We start from the raw sequence: 22174 nt of genomic DNA, 5'->3' as shown, positions 1-22174 counted from the left end.
TCAGGGGTGGCGGCAGTCGGCAATTCCGCTCTAAACTCTCTGTCAGTGCTTTGATGAGTCGTGCAAGGGCTTTTCCCTTCGGGGCTGGTTGGTTCCCTTTTTTCCTGACTGTGGGGGAGGATTCTTTGCTAATCTTCCCTTTGACTTCTGGGACACTCGTGCTGGCAGGTATTTGTCCAGATTCTGCTAAATCCCCCTGTGGCACTTTGACAAGGTGAGGCATCACCTTCACGGTTTCTCTTCCCTCTTGAGGACATTCTTTGTCTCTGCATGTTCCTGTTCATGCTGTTTGCAACTCTGGTGGGGTGCTTCTCATGTCAGCATTTACATAGGAGAATGTGGGGTCTAGCTTATCAAATATGTCAGGGTTGGCTGACCGGACAGTAGGGGTTTCATCTGGGATTCTTCCTGGACTTCCTTTAACCTGCCCTCTCGGTCCCTTTTTCCCCATTTCTTTCTAACCTGTTGCCAGCCTTGTGCCTGCCTGTCCCCATTTGTTCTCGACAGGGGTCCCTTATAGTTCACCAGCCTTCTGCTGGAGGCTCCTCCAAACATCGGTACAGGACTTAAAGGTGCAGATTTCACTGCAGGTTGGGGTTTCCCCTCAACCTGGCACATGTGGCAACTCCTGCAGTACTCCACCACATCTTTGTGGAGGTTCGGCCAGTCAAACTGCTGTCATATGCGGGCTTTGGTTTTTCATATACCGACATGTACAGCCACTGCAATCTCATGAGCCATTCTTACTATTTCTTTCCGGTACCTCTGTGGCATACTCGCTGGTGAACTACTGTCCACTCCTTGCTCTCAGGTCTGTGAGGAGAACTCCATTTCCTCACCAATACCTCATTCTTTAAATAGTAGCAGTCAGGGACTCCCTCTGCTTTACTTTCAGACTGAGCAGCCTGTGCTAACTCTCGCAATACTGGGTCGGCTCACTGAGCCTCAGCTGGGGAAAGTGCATTTAACTCATTCCCTGGGTCTTCTAACTTTCCAAAGAAAGTCTCGGACAGGCAAACTTTATGGTCATCTGCCTGCAGTGCCAATTCAGTCTCCTCTGGGGAAGCTGGTTTGATCATGGCCTGATCTACTACACATTCAGGGAAACTGCAGGGGACCGTCTCTTGTCACTGCCCTGTTTCTCTGATCTCTTGCGGTCTCTCTTCCATTACTGGGGAAGCTACCACCTTCATCCCCGCCAGATCATTACCTAGGAGCAGGTCAACCACAGGCAAACTAGGGACAATCCCAATGGTCACCGGTTCCGAAACTAGGTCGCACTCCAAGTGCACCCAATGTACAGGTACAGGCCTTCTCCGTCCTCCAGTATCATTCGCCACCATTCTGGTGTTCACTGCACTCTCTGGGGGAAAGGTCAGGCCTTTTCCCAGTCAAAGTGATCTGTTGGCACCTGTGTCCCTGAGAGTTACTATGGGCTTGCTTGCCCCACTCGAGGGGTATGGAGTTACTCTCCCTTCAGAAATCCTATTAAATTTTCCTGCAGTTGCAGCCATAAGCTTCCTGGGTCTCACTCTTACTGCAGATAAAGCTACAGCTTGTTCTGCTGTGCTTTCCATCAGGGTCTCTTCTTCATTGAGCGGGTGTGCCCTGATTAACCCTACAGGTTTTCCTTTTAGCTTCCAACAGTCAGCTCGTAGATGCCCTCCTTTATTACAATGGAAGCACGCAGGTCTCCGGGTCTCACTCTTGCTCACAGCACCTTCCTGCTTTTCCTTCCCTCCCAGGACTGCTTGGGCTTCTATCACCTTCCCATCCTTTGTCCTTTTTGGATTTGTGGGGGTGACCAGGAAAGGTTTTCCCCTGGAAACCCACTTATAAATGAGAGCAAACTCATCAGCCAGAACTGCTGCCTGCCGGGCTCTATGAGCCTTTTGTTCCTCCACATGTGTCTTTATGAAGAGTGGGAGAGAGTTTTTAAATTCCTCTAGCAAAATTACTTCTGAGATTTTCATGGCTGAGCTGCACTTTAAGAGCCCTCAGCCACTAGTCAAAAGCCAGCTGCTTATTTCTCTCAAATTCCAGGTAAGCTTGATCAGCTTGCTTCTTGAGAGTTCTAAACGTTTGGCGATAGGCTTCCAGTACGAACTCATATACCCCGAGGATAGCATTTTTTGTCAGTTCATAACTGGATGAACTCTTATCTGGCAACATGGAATAAACCTCGAGGGCTTTTCCGGGCAGCTTACTTTGTAGCAAGAGAGTCCAAGCCTCAGCTGGCCACTTTAACTGCCTTGCCAGTTTTTCAAAAGATACAAAAAACGCTTCCATGTCTCCCACATTGAATTTTGGAATCAGTTGGGTGAGTTTTAACAATTCTGTACCCAGCTCTTCCATATTGGCCATGCTTTCAATGGGGTTACTTTGTCACCCTCTAGTTAACTCGAGCTCCCTTAGCTTTCACTCTCTTCTCATTCTTTCTGGAAGGTTTTTTCTCTTTCTCTCTCCTCTCGCTTTGTCTCTCCTCTCTTTTTCTTCACGTTCCTTCTGGAAGGCTCTTTCTTTCTCTCTCTCCTGTCTCTTAATTTGTCCTGTCTCTCTCTGTCTCTCTCTCTCTGTTTCCCCGTCCCTTTCCTCAAATTCAAGTTTCCTCTGTTCCGATTGTATCTTTGCTAGCAATGCCCTGTCGGAGTCTAACCCTGTTTCTGCTTCTTCAGATTCAAGGGAAATATGGTTGGTCTCCAGTCCTAGGAGTTCAAACTTCCAAGCCTTGCCACGTACAGTGATCTCACGTTGTTCAGCCGTTTTCCTCAACTCCCCCATAGACAGTGCTTTTAACTTATCCCAAGTTACTTCACCCTGGCTTAGGGAGCTACTGTTTTCAGTCGCAGTCATGTTAGTATTCTAGCACACACAACCACAAGAAAACCTGTATTGAAATCTTTTCTCTTTTTGTTTGGGATCAGTTTGACTTCCCAGTTCCAATTTCTCTCGTTTGTCTGTGAGTCAAATCCCGGATGCTAGCCCCCAAATTTCTGTTCTGACCAGGTAAGAAGAGGTCTAGGGGTTCCCTCTCAGCCTTCACCTGGTTTAACCGTAACAAAGTTTAATTTTACAAAACACTGCGTTTTTTTTTAGCTCCCCCTTGTTCACTGCTTTCCAATTGTAGGGCAAAGAAATCAATCAAGACAGGTTTAACTGCTCTGTCAAATCAACTTTCTCTACTCTGAGGAGAATAGCCCCAGCTTCTCCAATCTATCCACATAAACTAAGTCCCTCATCCCTGGAACCATTCTTATCAGTCTTTTCTGCACCCTCTTGAAAGCCTTGAGAACTTTCCTAAAATATGGTGTCCTGAATTGGAAACAATAGTCCAATTGGGCCTCAGACAGTGTTTATGAGCGAGAGTCCAGAAGTCTGTGTTGCCTGTCTGGTGCCAGGGTTCGGGACATCTGCTCAGGGCTAGAGAGGAACCTGCAGTGGGAGGGGAGGATCCAGTCGTCGTGGTCCATGTAGATACCAACGCCATAGGCAGGACAAGGAATGAGGTTCTGCATAGTCAGTATGAGGAGCTAGGCACCAAACTAAGAAGCAGAATCTCAAAGGTAATAATCTCTGGATTATTACCTGAACCACGTACAAATTGGACTAGGGTAAATAAGATTATAGAAATGAATGTGTGGCTCAACGACTGGTGTGGTAGAAGTGGGTTCCGGTTTGTAGGGCACTGGCACCAGTATGGAGAAAGTGGGGGCTGTACTGTTGGGACCGTCTACACCTGAACCATGCTGGGACCAGTGTTCTAGCGAGCCGCATAACTGGGGAAGTAGAGAGGGTTTTAAACTGAATTGTGGGGGCAAGGATCAAATTTGTGAAGGTGTGGTAAATCAAAGAGTAGAGACAAGGCAAGAGAGAAAGGTATTAATATGGGAAAAGATAAACAGACTGTGACAGGAAGGGACAGTGAGTACAAATCTAACAGTAAATCAGCAGACAAGGCTACAGATTACAAAAATAATAAATGGACAAAATTAAGGCTCTGTATCTGAATGCATGTAGCATTCGAAACAAAAGCAGATGAACTGAAATTGCAGATAGAAATAAATAAGTACGATCTGATAGCCATTACAGAGATATGTCTGCAGGATGACATAGGTTGGACCTGACTATTGAAGAGTACATGACATTTAGGAGGGATAGGAAGCTAGGAAAAGGTGGAAAATAGGAACATAGGAGCAGGAGTAGGCTATTCAGCCCATCGAACCTGCCTTGCCATTCAATATGATCATGGCTGATCATCCACTTCAATGCCTTTTTCCCACTCTATGCTCATATCCTTTTATATCATTGGTATTTATAAATTTGTCAATCTCTGCTTTAAACATACTCAATGACTGAGATTCCACAGCCCTCTGCGGTAGAGAATTCCAAAGATTCACAACCCTCTGAGTGAAGCAATTTCTCCTCGTCTCTGTCCTAAGTGACTTCCCCTTAATTTTGAAATTGTGTCCCCTGGTTCTAGACTCACCAACCAGGGGAAACAGCTGCATCTACCCTGTCTATCTCTAAGTATTTTGTAGGTTTCAATGAGATTACTTCTCATTCTTCGAAACTCTAGAGAATACAGGCCCAGTTTCTCCAATCTCTCTTCATAGGACAGTCCTGCCATCCTGGGAACAAGTCTGGTGAACCTTCGTTGCACTCCCACTATGATAATAATATCCTTCCTAAGGTAAGAGAACCAAAACTGCACACACTATTCCAGGTGTGGTCTAACCTAGCTTCTATATAATTGAAGCAAGATTTTACTACTGCTGTACTCAGATCCTCTTGCGATAAAGGCTAACGCACCATTAGCCTTCTTAATTGCTTGCTGCACCTGCATGTTAGCTTTTAGTGACTTATTGACAGGTCCCTTTGTACATCTACACTTTCTAATCTCTTACCATTTAAGAAATACTCTGCACATCTGTTCCTCTGACCAAAGTGGATAACCTCACATTTTTCCCTATTACATTCCATCTGCCACGTTCTTGCCCATTCACTAAGTCTGACCAAATCCCCTCGAAGCCGCTTTGCATCATCCTCACAACACACATTCCCACCTAGTTTTGTGTCATCTGTGAACTTGGAAATACTACAGGTTATTTGTGAGTAAGTGCCACTTTAATAGAAGGTGTTGAGACAGTGCTATCACTTAGCTGATGTTTGAAATAGGTTGGTGTGGCAGTAATTGACATTTTGTGGACAGGATATACCAGGGTAGCTCTGTAAAGTAATGATGGTATTAGCATAATAGAGAAGGATGACCTAAGTTCAGGAAACCGGGATGTAGAAGCGGTTTGGGTAGAGATAAGAAATCATAAAGGCAAGAAGTCTCTTGTGGGAGTGCTGTACAGGCCCCCTAACAGTAACCACAAGGTAGGACAGGGTATTAAAGAAGAAATAATTGGAGCTTGTCAGAAAGGTATGGCGATAATCATGGGGGATTTTAATCTACATATAAACTGGAAAAATCAGATGGCAATAGTGCCTAGATGAGGAGTTCATAGAATGTTTTCGGGACAGTTTCTTAGAACAGCACGTTCTGGATCCAACCAGAGAGCAGACTGTACTAGACCTGATATTGTGCAATGAGATAGGATAATTTCATGACCTCATAGTGAAGGCGCCCCTATGCAGCAGTGATCATAATATGATTGAATTTTACATTCAGTTTAAGGGAGAGAAGAGTGGGTTTGAGACTAGTATTTTAAACTTAAATAAGGGCAGTTATGACAGCTTGAAAACAGAGCTGGCTAAAGTGAACTGACAAAGTAGGTTAAGGAATAGGTCAATAGAGATGCAGTGGCAGGCATTTCAGGGGATATTTCAGAATACACAGAATAGATACATTCCAACGAGAAAGAAAAATTCTAGGGGAGGACCCACTATCTGTGGTTAACTAAAAAAGTTATAGATGGTATCAAACTTCAAGAAAGAGTATATAATTTTGCAAAGGTGGGTGGCAAACCAGAAGATTGGACAAAATATAAAAAACAGCAAAGAGCGATTAAAAGATTAATAAGGAGGAAAAAATTAGAGTATGAGCGAAAGCTATCTAGAAATATAAAAACAGATAGTAAGAGTTTCTCTAGATATTTAAAAAAGAAAAGAGTTAACAAAGTGAGCTTTGGTCCTATAGAAAGTGAGTCTGGGGAATTAATAAGGGAAAATAAGGAGATGGCAGATGAATTGAATAGGTATTTTGCATCAGTCTTCACCATAGAGGATACAAGTAACATCCCAGTATTAGCTGTAAGTCAGGAAATGGAAGGGAGGAGCTCTAGAATATTATAATCACCAGGAAAGTGGTACTGAGCAAATTGTTGGAGCTGTGGGCTGATAAGTCCCCGGGTCCTGATGGTCTTCATCCTAGGGTCTGAAAAGAAGTGGCTAGTGAGATAGTTGATGTGTTGGTTTTAATTTCCAAAATTCCTTAGATTCGGGGAAGGTTCCATTAAATTGGAAAATAGCGAATGTAATTCCTTTATTCAAAAAGGGAGGGAGACAAGAAAGCAGGAAACTACAGGCCAGTTAGCTTAACATCTGTCATCGGGAAAATGTTAGAAGCTATTATTAAAGACATTATAGCAGGGCATTTAGAAAAATTCAAGGTAATCAGGCACAGTCAACATGGTTTGGTGATAGGGAAATCATGTTTAACCAATTTATTGGTGTTCTTTGAAGAAGTAACATGCTGTGGATAAAGGGGAACTGGTGAATGTATTGTACTTAGATTTCCAGAAGGCATTTGATAAGGTACCACATCAAAGGTTATTGTGGAAACTAATGGTGTAGGGGGTGACATATCGGCGTGGATAGAAGATTGACTAGCTAACAGGTAACAGAGAATAGGCATAAATGGTTCATTTTCTGGTTGGCAAGATGTAATGAGTGGTTTGCCACAGGGATCAGTGCTGGGTCTTTAACATTTTACAATTTATATAAATGACTTGGATAAAGGTACCGAAGGATTGGTTGTTAAATTTGCTGATGACACAAGCTAGATAGGAAAGTAAGTTATGAAGAGGACAATAGGAGGGTACAAAGGGATATAGATAGGTTAAGTGAGTGGGAAAAGATCTGGCAAATGGAGTATAATGTGGGAAAATGTGAAATTGTCCATTTTGGCAGGAAGAATAAAAAAGAAACATATTATCTAAATGATGAGAGATTGCAGAGCTCTGAGATGCAGAGGGATCTGGGTGTCCAGTGCATGAATCACAAAATGTTAGTATGCAGGTATAGCAAGTAATTAGGAAAGCTAATAGAATGTTATTAAATTCCCTCGCAATAAACAATAAAACATCAGGAGGTTATGCTTCAGCTATACAGGGCATTGGTGAGACCACATCTGAAGTACTGTGTACAGTACTGGTCTCCTTATTTAAGGAAGGATGTAAATGCGTTGGAAGCAGTTCAGAGAAGGTTTACTAGACTAATACCTGGAATGGGCAGGTTGTCTCATGAGGAAAGGTTGGTCAGGCTAGGCTGGAGTTTAGAAGAGTAAGAGGCAACTTGATTGAAACTTATAAGATCCTGAGGGGTCTTGACAGGGTGGATGTAGAAAGGATGTTTCCTCTTGTGGGAGAATCTAGAACTAGGGGTCAATATTTAAAAATAAGGGGTTGCCCATTTAAGACCAAGATGAGGAGAATTTATTTTTCCAAGGGTCGTGCGTTTGTGGAATTCTCTTCCTCAAAAGACGGTGGAAGCAGAATCTTTGACTTTTTAAGGCAGAGGTAGATAAAATCTTGATAAGCAAGGGGATGAAAGGTTATTGGGGTGTGGGCAGGAATGTGGAGTTGTGGTTACAATCAGATCAGCCATGATCTTGTTGAATGGCGGAGCAGGCTCGAGGGCCTACTCCTGCTCCTAATTCGTATGTTCGTATGTAAGGAGCCCTAGTAAAATTGAAGTTAGCGGGTATTCAGGGGGTGAGGGGGAACTCTCCCCTGCTTGGAATCATATCTAGCACAAAAGAAGATGGTTGTGGATGTTGGGAGGCCAATGATCTTAGCCCAAAGACATTGTTGCAGGAGTTCCTCCGGGCAGTGTCCTAGGCCCAATCATCTTCAGCTGTTTCATTGTATCTTCCTTGCTTTTGTACTCCATGCCTCTATTTAGAAAGTTCTGGATCCTTTATGCTTTTTTATCCACTTTCCCAACCTGCCCTGTCAACTTCAACAATTTGTGTATATATACCCCCAGGTCTCTTTGTTCCTGCATACCCTTTAGGATTGTACCCTTTAGTTTATATTGCCTCTGCTCTTTCTTCCTACCAAAATGTATTACTTCACACTTCTCTGCGTTACATTTCATCTGCCATGTGTCCAACTATTCTACCAGCCTGTCTGTTTTCTCTTGGGCGTCTGTCAAGTGAGGAGAGGTTGAAGTGCTTCCCTCTTTTCTCTCTCCTTGTTTGACCACAACAGGTTTAATTCTTTCTCAACTGGATGTACTGGCCAATACAGTAGGTGTTTGATTACTTACTTGCTATGATCATAACAAAAATCAATGGCAGGTTTTCTTGAGTTTAACAAAGGAAGAGGTTAACTTCGTTGTACCTAAACCGAACTGATGAAAAAAATATACTACCTGCCAACTTTCACTCTCACACACTAGAGATTTACACACACAAATAGGTCACAGAGTGGGGAAAGGGAGATTGATTGAGTTAGAGTTCATAGAAAAAAGGGGTATACAGTCTGTGGGGTTTGGTGATTCGGCTGGCATCGAGTTGAATTCGGTAGTCCTGAGGCTTTTAGTTTGAAGAGGTAGATGACTGGTTCAGTGGGCCTCTTGGAGACAGCGATGCAGATGATTTCCTCCAAAGAGGTTTCTGATTGTAGCTGGAGTATGCAAAACCGGTCAGTCAACAGGCAGAGTTCAAAGAAGCATGTAAGCTGAAATGGAGAGAGAGAGACTTCCCCCCCCCCCCACCCCAAACCCCACACACACACACACACATACCGCACACTTGGATCTGCACCTGTCAGAGTCCATAAACTTCTCTTTTTCTCCTGCTGCAGAAAGACCCAAGCTTTAAAAACCACAGTTGGGGAGAGACTTGTCACATGACAGTCACCCAGTGATTCAAACATAGCAGTTAGCAGTATTTTTTCTTGCTAAATAGAACAGGTAGTTCCCTTAAACTTCCTGGTTGTTGGTTCTTGCTGGGAAATGAGCAGACATTTCGTCTCCACCTCACAAGCCTTGCAATGTAGTATACAGTGTTGCAAGTTAGGTGGCCATCCTAAGCTGTCAGAAAAGTCATTTTTTAAAATCTTGTTCTTAAAATTTCTTCAAAAAAAAAATTCAGATCCCCAGTCAGTGGATTAAAGAAAATTATCATTCAACAAAGCAAGTTGGCGTGACAATTTTGTTTTCACTCCTTATGACCATGTCCCCTTCTGTTGTGATTTTCTTGTCTGTATTTGCAGATCTGTTTGCTGCTCTACCTCATCTAGTTTCTTCACTTCCAAAAAATAGGCAGCCTCCATATTTCTCTTACCAAAATGAATCACCTCATCGTTTGCTATGTTAAATTTAATTTGCCATTTACCTGCCCACTCTGCAATCCTGTTTGTCCTTCTGTAGTTTGGTGTAGTCCCCCACATGATTAGCTATCATGCACAATTTGGAATCATCTGTGAATTTTGACACCATACCTCTAAGTTCTGAATCCATTCATTACTTGTGAGGATATTATCAGAAATACGAGGATGCAGCTATCAGGAAAAATTGGGCAGGTTGGGGCTCTTTTCTCTGAAAAAGAGAAGACTAAGAGGAGATCTGATCTTGAGCTTCAAAATTACGATGAGGATATTAAGATGGATGTGGAGAAACTGTTTCCTCTTATTGGTGAATCCGGAATAAGAGAATCATAAATATAAGCTAGCCACTAACAGATCAAGTAAAGAATGTAGGAGGAATTTCCCTACACAGGTTAGTGAGAATATGGGAGTCACTGTCACATAGAATGGTTGAATTGTAATATTATTCTCGTCTCATAAAGAAGTTAGGGATTGTTTTTGCCTCTCCTGTGTCTACATCTTGGCAACATTTCCGCTGCAGTTTTTCCTGTTTCCTGCATTGTGGAACTATTTCCAGAATTTCTACTGCAAAATGCTGCAGTTTTATATATTATTCCACTATATGGATATTAGAACATTATTTACGTTACACTGAATAAATTGGAAAAGACACTCCAGGAAAGACCGTTAGCAAGAGCTGAGCGTAATCAGTTTACTGATTCGCTGACAAGTTGATTATTATTCATATGTGGAGGATAACTAACAAATGATGGTTATGGCAGTCTTTATTGATTTTTGCTGTCCTGCACCTACCAAACTCTGTCTTATCTTTCTTGCATGTACCTTTTAATAAGTGTTTATGGGAATTTGTGCTTCAATTCTCATCAATCCTTTATTCTAATTGATGTTATAGCTGAACTACAGTTGCACAAATGAAGTTAGTTACTTTGGTGAACAAGTAATGGGCTTACCTAAAACAAAATAATACCCCTTTTTCTGCCAATTTCCAGAATTTGGCCATTTTGCGATGTCTATTCATACTAAAATTTCCTGCTAATCTTATCAGCATACACTGGAATATAAAATTGGTGTAAATCAGCATAAACAACTGGTTCAGGAGAAAGCATCAAACTCACCATGAATACTTTTTTTTTTAAAGTATGAAAATTAAAGTTTGAAACCATCTTTACATCTGGAACCATTCATGTACATTAGACACAGTATGTTTAAAAACATGCAGTTATGGAAGCTTTTCAATTTTGAATGTGCTTTCAAAGAAACAAAAAAAAGAGTTGGCCTCACTGAGGCTAAATTAAAAAAAAACATCAAGAATATACCAGAATAAATACATTATTTCCTGCAGTACTTAAAATTAAGGATTTAATTGTCTACCCATTTTGAGCCAATGTGGTTGCAGGGACTTTGCATGTACCATTCCTTAGCCTGGAAGCAGAGCCATAATAATGAGCTGCGATGCATTTGAGTGCATGGATTGTTAAATGAGCATAAAAGAGTGAGGGAATTCATGTGGAATGTAAGTACAGGCATAGCACTCTTGGCACTGGAGTTTACTCAATCTTTTACACTGGGTATTTACTTTATACCCTGATTACACGTGTCTTTGGCTGCCAATTGACAGGAAATGCCACCTTTGATATTTAAAATTAAACCAAAATTGCTCCGCTTTGTTCCTGTTATCTGTGTGACTGCTCATACAAACTGACCTGATTTATGGTAGTAATGGAATTTTACGTTGTTTAAGATCATGCTACCAAGGGTAAAATTACCAGCTTTGACAGAAATTTGTACTTATCGACATCTTAGCATGTACAAATAAATGGGCTGGAAGTCTGTAGATAGAATGGCTCAAGCCACAGGGACAGTTTTGATACGTTAGTTAATTAGAAATATTTCTGTGTTTCAATACTTATTTAGAATCCATCGCGGTAATGATTTAGGAGTAAGAAAATCATGCTTGTAGCTGGTTCTACGCTGGATGCTTTGCACAAATATAGCTTTAGTTCACTGTATACTCTTGAAGCAATCATTAAATTGTGCCATTAAAATGTCATATGTAAAGATAATTCACTGTGCTACCTTGTCTGTATGGCTGAGGTTCATCTACCACCTGGGCATATCTTATTGTGTTACTAGGTGCTGCTTACAGCTCATCACAGACTGCTCCCCTGTCATTCAAGAAGAACTGGATCTCATCAATGCTCTCAGTCTGCTGGAGGAGTTCAACATGAAAATCTTGCCTATGCAAGGTATCAGAGTTTGCTTCTGCATAATTATACTGTGCCTAGAACAAAACAGGTACAAGAAAACAAATGTAGCACATAGAAGAACATGAGTGGATATATTAGAGGCTATGTGAAAGTCGTGGGAGAGGGCAGTGATAGTGCTAGTTGGAGGTAAGAGGGACTGGGGAGAGGTAAATACAAACGCACAGGGTGGGTGGTAGTGGTTAGAGAGAGAGGAGAAAAAGAGAATGTAAGTCTTTCTTAATTTCCCTCCTCATAAGATTTTAAATACATGTTTTTCAGCATTAAACTATGAAAGCCTCTGTTACCTAATACTCAAACAGTGCTGACACTGTCGTAGAGATATAGATAATACAGGTTTCCATAGTCCAGTATTGAGGAAATCTTTTAGGGTACCCTGTCCGCATTTCAAAAGCTGTACTCTCGATTCCGGACGAGTTTTAAACTGTTCAAGCAATTTATGCACTTTGATAATTTTAGGCCTGTGAAGTGCAGGAGGTAAAGTTCAGGGAAGGAAGTGGGGGGAAAGCAGGCAGGAGTAAGCAGAGCAGGAAGTGGAATAGGCCATCACATGGGTCGCTGTCCCTAATTCAGATAGTTGGCACTACGGAGAACAGAGCCAGCTACTTTGGTAGTGGAGCTTGAAAGACTATGGAAGGCAAGTACAATATGTATTACAAGCAAGCATAGTGGTAAAGTTTTTTTTTTTAAATTCGTTTTTTGTGGGATGTGGGCATCACTGGCTTGGCCAGCATTTATTGCCCATTCCTAATTGCCCTTGAACTGAGTGGCTTGCCAGGCGATTTCTGAGGTCAACTGGAATTAAGTGACATTTAATGGAAGTGTGCACCATATGTTGTATATAACATTAAAAAAAATCATTCGCCTTTCATTCTGAAAAACATTACTTTCTCGTGTCCTATTTTGTCAATTTTTTCCAATATAAACTTCAATGTCTACATATATAATAACTGCCTATGCAAACCTGTCGCACTGTAATTGCATCCTCTTGCCAATGGTACCTCCTTTTTGCATCTACCAGCTTACATGGAATTTACAACACAAAAATTTGGCCCAACAGTTTTGTGCCAGTGTTTATGGTCCACACCAGCCTCCTCCCACCCTACTTGATCTAATCTTTTAATTCCTTTTCCCCTCAAGTGCTTATCTAGCTTCCCCTTTAAAGACTGGTTGTCTCAACTACTATTCATGGTACAAAAACAAGAAATGCTGGATTCACTCAGCAGGTCTGGCAGCATCTGTGGAAAGAGAAGCAGAGTTAACGTTTCGGGTCAACTCTGCTTCTCTTTCCACAGATGCTGCCAGACCTGCTGAGTGAATCCAGCATTTCTTGTTTTTGTTTCAGATTTCCAGCATCCGCAGTATTTTGCTTTTATACTATTCATGGTAGCTAGTTTCACATTTAACCGCTTCCTGGGTAAAGAGGTTTCCCTGAATTGTTTGTTTGATTTATTAGCGACTATTTTACATTTATGGCCCCTAGTTTTGGACTCCCCACACGTGGAAATATCTTTTCTATGCCCACCCTACCAAATTCCTTCTTCATTTTAAAGATTTTTAATAGGTCAGTTCTCAGCCACCTTTTTACTAGAGAAAAGAGCCCAAACTTATTAAATTTTTCCTGATAGTTATAACCTCTTGTTCTGGCAAGCGTAAACCTCTTTTTGCACTTTCTGCAGTACCTCTATATCCTTTTTATAATATGGAGACCAGCACTGTTCACAGTACTCCAAGTGTGGTCTAACCAAGATTCTATACAGGTTTAACCTAATTTCCTACTTTTCAATTCTATTTGTCTGGAAATTTACCCCAGCGCTTAGTTTGCATTTTTTTATGGCCTTGTTAACTTGCATTGCTGCTTTTAATGATTTGTGAATGTATACCCCTAGATTCCTTTGCTGCTCGACTCTATTAAGACTGTTATTTTACTCTGTTTAAATTACTGTTAAGTTTTGCTATTTAACTACTAACAACATAAAATCGAAGTATTATATTGAAATAAGGACAGAATGTATCACTGTAAAATAGACTGTGAATCATGTCTGCATGCCCTGGTCCAAATATCCTTATCCTCATTCTCACTTCACCTGAAGACTACATTTGGCTTTGTTTTCAATGCCATGGGGCATTGACTCGTATGTTTAAGATATAATAAATGTTGTGCTTACCAATTTATTTATATTCAGATTTACCACAGTTAATAAATAATGCACTACAACTGCTTTTTACACTTTAAGCATGGAGCTAAGTTTGACCTGTTATATACTCATTTCTATTCAATGAGGTCCTTTAGGAACCAAAATGCAATTTAAAACTTGGATTAAATTTTCAAAGGAGATGCAGTACTGAACAAACATATACCCAATGAATGTCAATACAGTAATTGTGTTGATTTATGCAATCTATATCCAAAGAACACCAAGTGTTGAATAAACTTTTTCTTCCTTCTCTTTGCTGTAACTGATTCATAGTATAATAAAATAACAGTGGGACTACCTTCAGCAACGTTGCATTTTAAATCAAATCAGCATGTTGTACTGCATACCCCTCGCTTTTGAAAGAAAACACAGTAATTCAAACTACAGACATTAACATGAGGGAAAAACAATTGAATGAAACACAATTTTGCTTAAAGTGTCTGAATAATAGAGAATTCAATAAACAGTGGAGAGCACAGCTCCTCTTGATTTGAATATTGTGTTGTATCTGAATCTAAAATACTACAACAGCCACTTGAACAGTTTCCAGAAGCTGGAAAGGCTAAAAACAACATCTAAAAGTAATTCAAAGAAAATTCATATAATCTAAACCTGCTGATGAGGGTCACCAACAATATCTGCCAGTATCCCAATTAATACAAGATTTAAAGAGAGGGAAAGGAGAGATGAAACTCGTCGGTAACAAATAGTCTGGCATTGACTTCAGGCAATGACTAAGTGCAGAGTGAAATCTTGGTCGCTTCACAATTGAAACTGTTAGTGCCATTTGTCCATAGAGGTTACCTGAGTTTACAGCATGTAGAAATAAACCATAATTTGTAACCCATATTGTATTGATATCAAGATTCATCCACATATCAATTCTGCTATTGAGAAATGCATAAAATAAATTTGGTGAAACGACTTAATTTCAGCACTGGATTCCATGTTAAAAATGTGAAAAGGATTTGTAGTGTATGGTTTAACTTTGTTTTATTTTTAACTTTCTAATTTTTGATTTTTCACATCACAGTTTGAGGAATCAAATTATTGGTAAAGGGGAATTTATCCTTCAAATATAAAATGGGAATGTATGCAATTATTTCAACTTCATGGGAGCTTTATGTTAATATATGTGCTATAATTCCCTATTATTTTCAGTTTCCTCTCATATTTGGTTAGGAAATTGTACTTGCTTTAATTTGTAAAGCTCCAATTCTTCAAAGATGTTTCATATCACAATGTTCACCAATGAATGGTTGATTGTTGACTTTGCTTGAGAAATCATTAGAAATTCTAAGTAAAAATTTCCATGTACTTTTGTCAATGCTGCCACATCTCTTTGTCAGCATAATTAACCAGCTGTTACAAAACAGTGCCCAGACCAATTAATGAGTGTACAGTGTAATCTTTCAAACAGTTTGTGCTAAAAGACATTGTGGCAGCCATTGTTGCAAGATAATTAGAAATAAGGCAACTGGTTTGAATATGGAAACAACTTCAATACTTGATGATAAATTGATTCAGAGATTTTCAATTTATCAAATGTTCATGCATTAAGTGTCTCAGGATTACCTTTATGCTTCTCCTCGTGGATTTGTTGCCTGCAGAATTTAAATATAGAAGAGAAAAAAGACCAAATATGAATCATTAACAGTTTAGGAAATCCACGTAGTACAAAAGCAGAATAGTTTCACAACCCTGTGGTCCATGCATTTTCCAGATTATTTGATGCTGAACATTGCAATGATTGATTGAACAGAACTATGACTATGATCAAGGAAATACCACCTTTGCCGATGAAACATTTTGTACTAGTTCTTTTGAGCTAATTTAATTTCGAAAGTATTGTTCTGGAAATTATCTATTATTTCATTGTAATGATTAGGCATGCAAATTCTGCTGTGTATTCGTATTACTTGTGATATTTCTGATGTCAAGTTCATTTTTTCCTTAAAAGAAGTAGAGCCCTGCCCACAAGTTTCCCTTTAATTTAATGCTGATGAGTTAATTAGCTGCTACTTCTCTAATTGCCTGTTTTGGTTCCTGAGACCAGTAAACATTTCCAATGGAACTAAAATCAGTTGTTTGGTTACTTCTGATGTATTTTTGCCACCTTAATCCAAGTGCTGCTTCTTAGCACGCATATGACCCCTTCAGAGCGTGCTTTTGGAATAATTAATAGACTAGAGTTTAAAGTGCAAGTATCCTAATTTAATAATCCTAAAAGAGACACTTGCATTTATATGGTGTTTTTCATAACCACTGGATGTCTCAAGGCGCTTTACAGATAATGAAGTACTTTTGAATTGTAGTCACTATTGCAATGTAGGAAACTCAGCAGCCAGGTTGCACATAGCAAACCCGCACAAACAGCAATGTGATAATGACGAGATAATCTGTTTTTGTGATGTTGATTGAGGAATAGATATTGGCCAGGTCACTGGGGATAACTCCCCTGCTCTTCTTTGAAATCGTGCCATGGGATCTTTTACATCCACCCTAAAAGGCAGATGGCGCCTTAATTTAATGTCTCATCTGAAAGAAGGCACCTCCAATGATGCAGCACTTTCTCAGTATTGTACTGGAAGGTCAGTCTTGATTTTTGTGCTCAAGCCCTGGAGTGGGATTTGGACCCAGAACCTCGTGACTCAGAGGCAAGAGTGCTACCAACTGCGCCACAGTTAACACTCTTATAACTAACTTTTAATCATTTTTTGTTTCGAATAAATTCATGCCTCTTGCTATCCAGTTTCCTCTCGGGGCACTCAATCTGTGTTGTAATTGATGACTCAAACTTGGATTTGTTAGATTATTGCAGAAATTATCTTCTCTTCTACTCTGTTCCTCTTTATCGGCATTCATCATTCAACTGCACACTGCTGCAGATGGTTCTAAAATATGTTTGTCAACTTCATTCAGATCCACATTCTCAATGCTCACACCTGCAGTTGTTGAATCACTCCATCTCGATGTCCTCCAAGTCCCTTCAGTTCATTGAAAATCATGTTTCAGCTTTTCAAAAATAGTGTTTTCATGTCTTTACAGTCGAAACAACAGCTATCACTTCATAACTTTGACAAAGTACCATATAATAGACTTATTAGCAAAATGGAAGCCCAAGGGATTAAATGGGCAGTGGCTGTGTGGATACGAAATTGACTAAGGCACAAAAAGCAGAGAGTAGTAGTGAATGGGTGTTCTTCAGATTGAAGGGAAGTATGTAGTGTTGCTTTTTTGATATATATTAATGATTTGGACTTTGGTATACAGAGCATAACTTCAAAATTTGCAGATGACACAAAACTCAGAACTTTAACAGTGAAGAGGCTAGTCACAGACTTCAGGAGGACACACAGACTGGTGAAATGGGCAGACACATGACAGATGAAATTTAACAAGTGTGAAGCGATTCATCTTGGTAGGAAGAATGAGGAGAGGCAATATAAACTGCTAAAATTTAAAGGCGTGCAGCAACAGAGACACCTGTAGATGCATGTACACAAGTCTTCGAAGGTGAGAAGTTGTAAAGGTTGTTAAAAAGATCCTTGGCTTTATAAATATAGGCATAGAATTTAAAAACAAGGAAGCTATGCCTCTACCTATAAAACACTGGTTAGGCCCCAGCTAAATGTGTTAAATTCTGGGCACAACACTGCTGGGAGGATGCCTTGGAGAAGTTGCACAGGAGACTTACTAGAATAATGCCAGTGATGAAAATCCAAGGTTACATTTAGAGACTAGAAAAACTGAAGTTTTTCTCCTTGGAGCAGAGGAAGTTACATGGAGATTTGATAGACTTGTTCAAAATTATGAAGGGTTTTATTGGAGTAAATATGGAGAAACTGTTTCTGCTGGCAGAAGGGTTGGTAACCAGAGGTCACAGATTTAATTTAATTTGCAAAAAAACCAGAGGCAACATGAGCAAATATTTTTTACGCAGTGAGTTGTTGTGGTCTGGAATGTACTGCCTGAAAGGATGATGGAAGCAGATTTGATAATAACTCTCAAAAGGGAATTGGATAATTCCTTGGAGGGAAACATTTGCAGGACTATGGGGAAAGAGCAGGGGAATGGGACTATTCTATACCAAAGAGCCAGCACAGGCACGATGGACCAAATGGCTGTCTTCTGTGATGTATCATTCTATGATTTTACCAAAGGTACACAGCAGTCATGGAAGCCCTACAGCTTGCTCATCAGTCCCTATATCTCAGGATGAATGAGGCTGAAACCCTATAGGGATTACATGATAAACTGACAAAAAACAAAGTTACTTTAGAAATTTAATTTTAACAGTATATATTCTCCATAACAGCTTAGTTTATTGAACAGGTTTGTCATCAGTTATGGTGGGCATAGATTGCTATGGTATATTATTATATCTTATGATTATTCATTGTCTCAAAGTTTCCTCTTGTTTTGATTGTGGAAACGTGCCAATTTAATATAAAGATGTGGCATTTTTCCTTCCTTCTGTCTTGTTTTTTGTAGTGCGTATGTGCTCAGACCGACTCCGACTCATAAAAGAGTGCATTGCTCAGTGCCCGACAGCCTACAAACAATCAAAAAAGCTCCTGGGGCTTGCAAATTTGCTCAGAGTAGCAGGTAAGTACTTGTTCTTGGTGATCTTTTCTTTCAGATTAGATTACATTTCAGTGATTTTTATAAAGGTACAAATAATTATGGACAGAAACCTGTTCACTTGGTTCTCAGTGTATCTTTGACTAGCTGTTGTGATTTTTGTTAATGGTTTTTTAATAATGTCAGTATGTAATATAATGTCACGACATGTTTTAGTTTGCGAATCTGTCCATACTTCTAACTATTAAGCTAATCTTGTTATTTTAAAGTACGAGACCATCTACAGAAGATGTTTTGGTTTATTATTCATTTTAAAGCAGGTCACTTAAAAAAGAAAGTCTTAAGTATTATCTGATCTATGTCATTTTGCCTTTATTTTTCAAATATAAACAGGACAGGATAAGGCAAAGAGGAAAGGACAGGTATTGGTTCTCCTGGCTGAACAGGCCCTTCAGTATCAAGATTACAAAGCTGCCAGTATCCATTGCCAAGAGCTTATGTCTGCAGGTGACTTTCTATTTTGATTGCACTAGTATAATATTGTGCTCAAATAGGAGGATTAGTGGGTTTTTTTAATCTCAATATTCAATCCTACAATAAATTCATAACATAAATTCACAATTACTCATAAAACTGTTTGTACAAGTGGATTTGGGAACAGGGACCATCATTAAGTAAATCTGTTTAAACTCTACTGAGCTTAAGCAGAATGGGATAGTCTAGCAGAATTTGAGCAATGCAAACTTCTTTTGGATGAAGTTTTCCTGTTATTTTCTCATTATCTTTTGGTTCCAATTTTTCTTGCTTTGGTTAGTCTCCCCCATTATTATGTGACCCATGGAGAGCTGCAATGAGAGCATTAAATCACCACTTCACACCAAAACTCAGTGAAGAACTACAGCTCCTCGAGACCCTATGAGTAGCTGAATGTGCACATATACTAATAAAATGGCTAGGCATGGACCTATGTGCAAGTTGAATTCTCAGCATATCTTGTGCTAGCAGGCAGCAGAATCAGTTGCACACTCTCAACAGACTGCCTTTCAGCAATGATTTAACATTTATTGAATAAATAAATGTAAATGAAAATTATTTGTTATTACGAGGCATTTTCATGTTTGGTCACTCAAAAATCTCAATATACATGGAGGAACATTTAAAATTTGTTCACGAACCAAGTACTCTTTTGAACAATAATACATCTCTCAGAAGACTCCTCTCTATTCTCAAATCTAAGTTATTTATATATAGAATGAAAATACATGGCCCCAGCACCATTTGTCGTACCCTGCCAATCTAGTCTTTTTTATTCACTCTATAACTGAGCTCTCAACCAGTTTGCTATCTCTGCCACAAGATTTCTGCCAGGTCTGTGTGCCTTAACTATAGCTAATTATCACTCGGTCAAAATGTTCCAAATTGTCCTCTGAAAATCATTCTCTATCTATCATCTCAACATGCTATCTAGAACTCTATTGGTTGTCAGCCATGACACTCTGCCTCTGAGTCACAAGGTTCTGGGTTCAAGTCCCACTCCAGGACTTAAAAACACAAATCAAAGCTGGAACTCCAGTGCAGTATTGAGGGAAGCTGCACTGTCGGAGATGCCGTTTTTCGGATGAGACATGAAACCAAGGCCACATGTTCCCTTTCAGCTGGACTGGTTCGAAGAAGAGCAGGAGAGTTATCTCTGGTGTCCTGATCAATATTTATCCCTCGATCAACATCACAAAAACAGATTATCTGGTCATTATCACATTGCTGTTTGTGGGAGTTTGCTGTGTGCAAATTGGCTGCCGCATGATTACACTTCAAAACGACTTCTCTGTCTGTAAAACACTTTGGGATATCTGATGGTCATGAAAGGCGCTATGTAAAGGCAAGGCATTTTTATTGTCTTCTGCCTAAAGACTAGATGTGAGTATTGAACACGGCATAAAATCGAATCATCTTTTTCTCAATTCCTATGAAATGAGAATTGATACAAATCTAAACCAGAATACCTACAATTATTGCACAGACATATTTTTCAAAATCTTTACTAGGCCACATTTCCTCACTTAAAAAAAAAACTGTGGACTATCAAGGGAAAGGTTGTTGGTTTAAAATAAAATGACCATCCGTACAGAAGCTTGGCCACAGGGTGAGTTGATATGTTGAAACAGATTGTGCAGTCTGTTTAAAATCAATGTATAAATTACCTTTCCTGGTCAAGTACGGTGCAGAATGTTGGATAACTGGGAACTATAAAGTGGGTCAAGGAGCCCTCTTGGTGTGGTAAAGTGGTGTTTAATCTCAGTCATTTGGTAATGGACTATACAAGCTGGATGGAATTGAAACTATCCTATTAAATAAACAAAACCTGTTCAATATCTGGGGGCCAAGCTGCTTCTGATGCTAACTATGACCGAATTATGCTAGGAAAATGTTTCAAAAAACACACTGATGCAGAATCATAGGGCTGTATTTCATAGGGTCTCTGACGCCAGGAATGGTGGTTGGGGGAGGGCATGAAGATCACTACAGATGAGACCCGCCACTGACCTCGACGCTGGCAGGGCCCGTCCCGATCTCGGTGGCAAGACCTCATGTTGGCCCCTCCCGCTGCTCGGTGATGGGACCCGCATTACAATATGCAGATAGGCACTTACCTTTCATTAACATGCCGGCCGCTGTGATTCAGACAGCAGGTTGAGATCTTCATTCCGGCGGCTGGCAATGCCGTGCCTTCGAATCCCTGTTCGGGGAAACGAAGCGCGACACCTGTGGGGAGTGGGGGAGGAGGGAGGAGGTGATGTTTCTCAGTGCGGGAGGGGAGGAGTGGGGTCGAATGCTTTGGATTGGTTGGGGGGGATGATGGGAAGGGATTGAGGGATAGCGTTCATGAACTTTGTGGGCGGGGGGGAAGGTCACGTAGTCAAGGTAAGTATTTTGGGGGGTGAATGGGCAAAGCATTAAATGTAAAGCATTGAGCGGGGTGGGAGAGAGGATGGAAAGTGTTTTTAAAATTATTTAAAATGTTTTTTAATAGATTGTCACTTTAAAAATTCAACCTGTCATTTAGGGCTCTAAGCCAGCCTGTGCAGTGGCGTCGGACGCCATTTCTGGGGACAGCTCGCTCGCCCCCTTCACGTCATCAGGGGTGGGGGAGCGGCCGCCCCAGCTATGCTAATGAGCTGCCGCGTTTTGAATCACGCTGGCTCTGCAACGTGTGCCCCGTGTGTGTGGGTCGCCATTTTTTTTGCAGCAGGCTTTTAAAATTCAGCCCATACAGTCACTATTCCCATATAGTATCCACAAGTAATTCCATGCTTAACAAACATGAACAGTCAGCTTTAAGCAGTGCACCCATCACATTGAATATTAGCCTAAATTTCAGAAGGTCCACGTTAAAGCATTTTTTGTTGGATTGAAACAAATTCAATACCACTGATGATACATTTGTGTCTTTACCTCATCAGCACTTGACATGCCTACATTCCTAACAAAAAGTTTGGAATTTCTTCTGTGGATTGTTTCCCAGTATTCTAAGGATTGGTCTAAATGTAGGTGGCAGGAATAATAATTATCA

The 22174-nt window shown here is 40.3% G+C and overlaps 1 protein-coding gene across 1 annotated transcript in view; it reads left to right on the top strand.

Annotated features, from left to right (window-relative positions):
- The window catches only part of nbas (NBAS subunit of NRZ tethering complex), a 308007-nt gene that overhangs the window by 161755 nt on the left and 124078 nt on the right, over positions 1-22174 (top strand). Inside the window, exons 31-33 of the mRNA XM_068028531.1 lie at positions 11691-11803; positions 18514-18627; positions 18997-19110. Of these exons, the coding sequence (XP_067884632.1) occupies positions 11691-11803; positions 18514-18627; positions 18997-19110 (341 nt within the window). The remainder of the gene's footprint in view (positions 1-11690; positions 11804-18513; positions 18628-18996; positions 19111-22174) is intronic.

This window comes from Heterodontus francisci, chromosome 3 (assembly GCF_036365525.1).
Source record: "Heterodontus francisci isolate sHetFra1 chromosome 3, sHetFra1.hap1, whole genome shotgun sequence".
NCBI classification, from domain to species: Eukaryota; Metazoa; Chordata; class Chondrichthyes; order Heterodontiformes; family Heterodontidae; genus Heterodontus; species Heterodontus francisci.
Note: the sequence above shows the minus strand (reverse complement) of the source record. Positions and strands in the feature narration are given on the sequence as shown.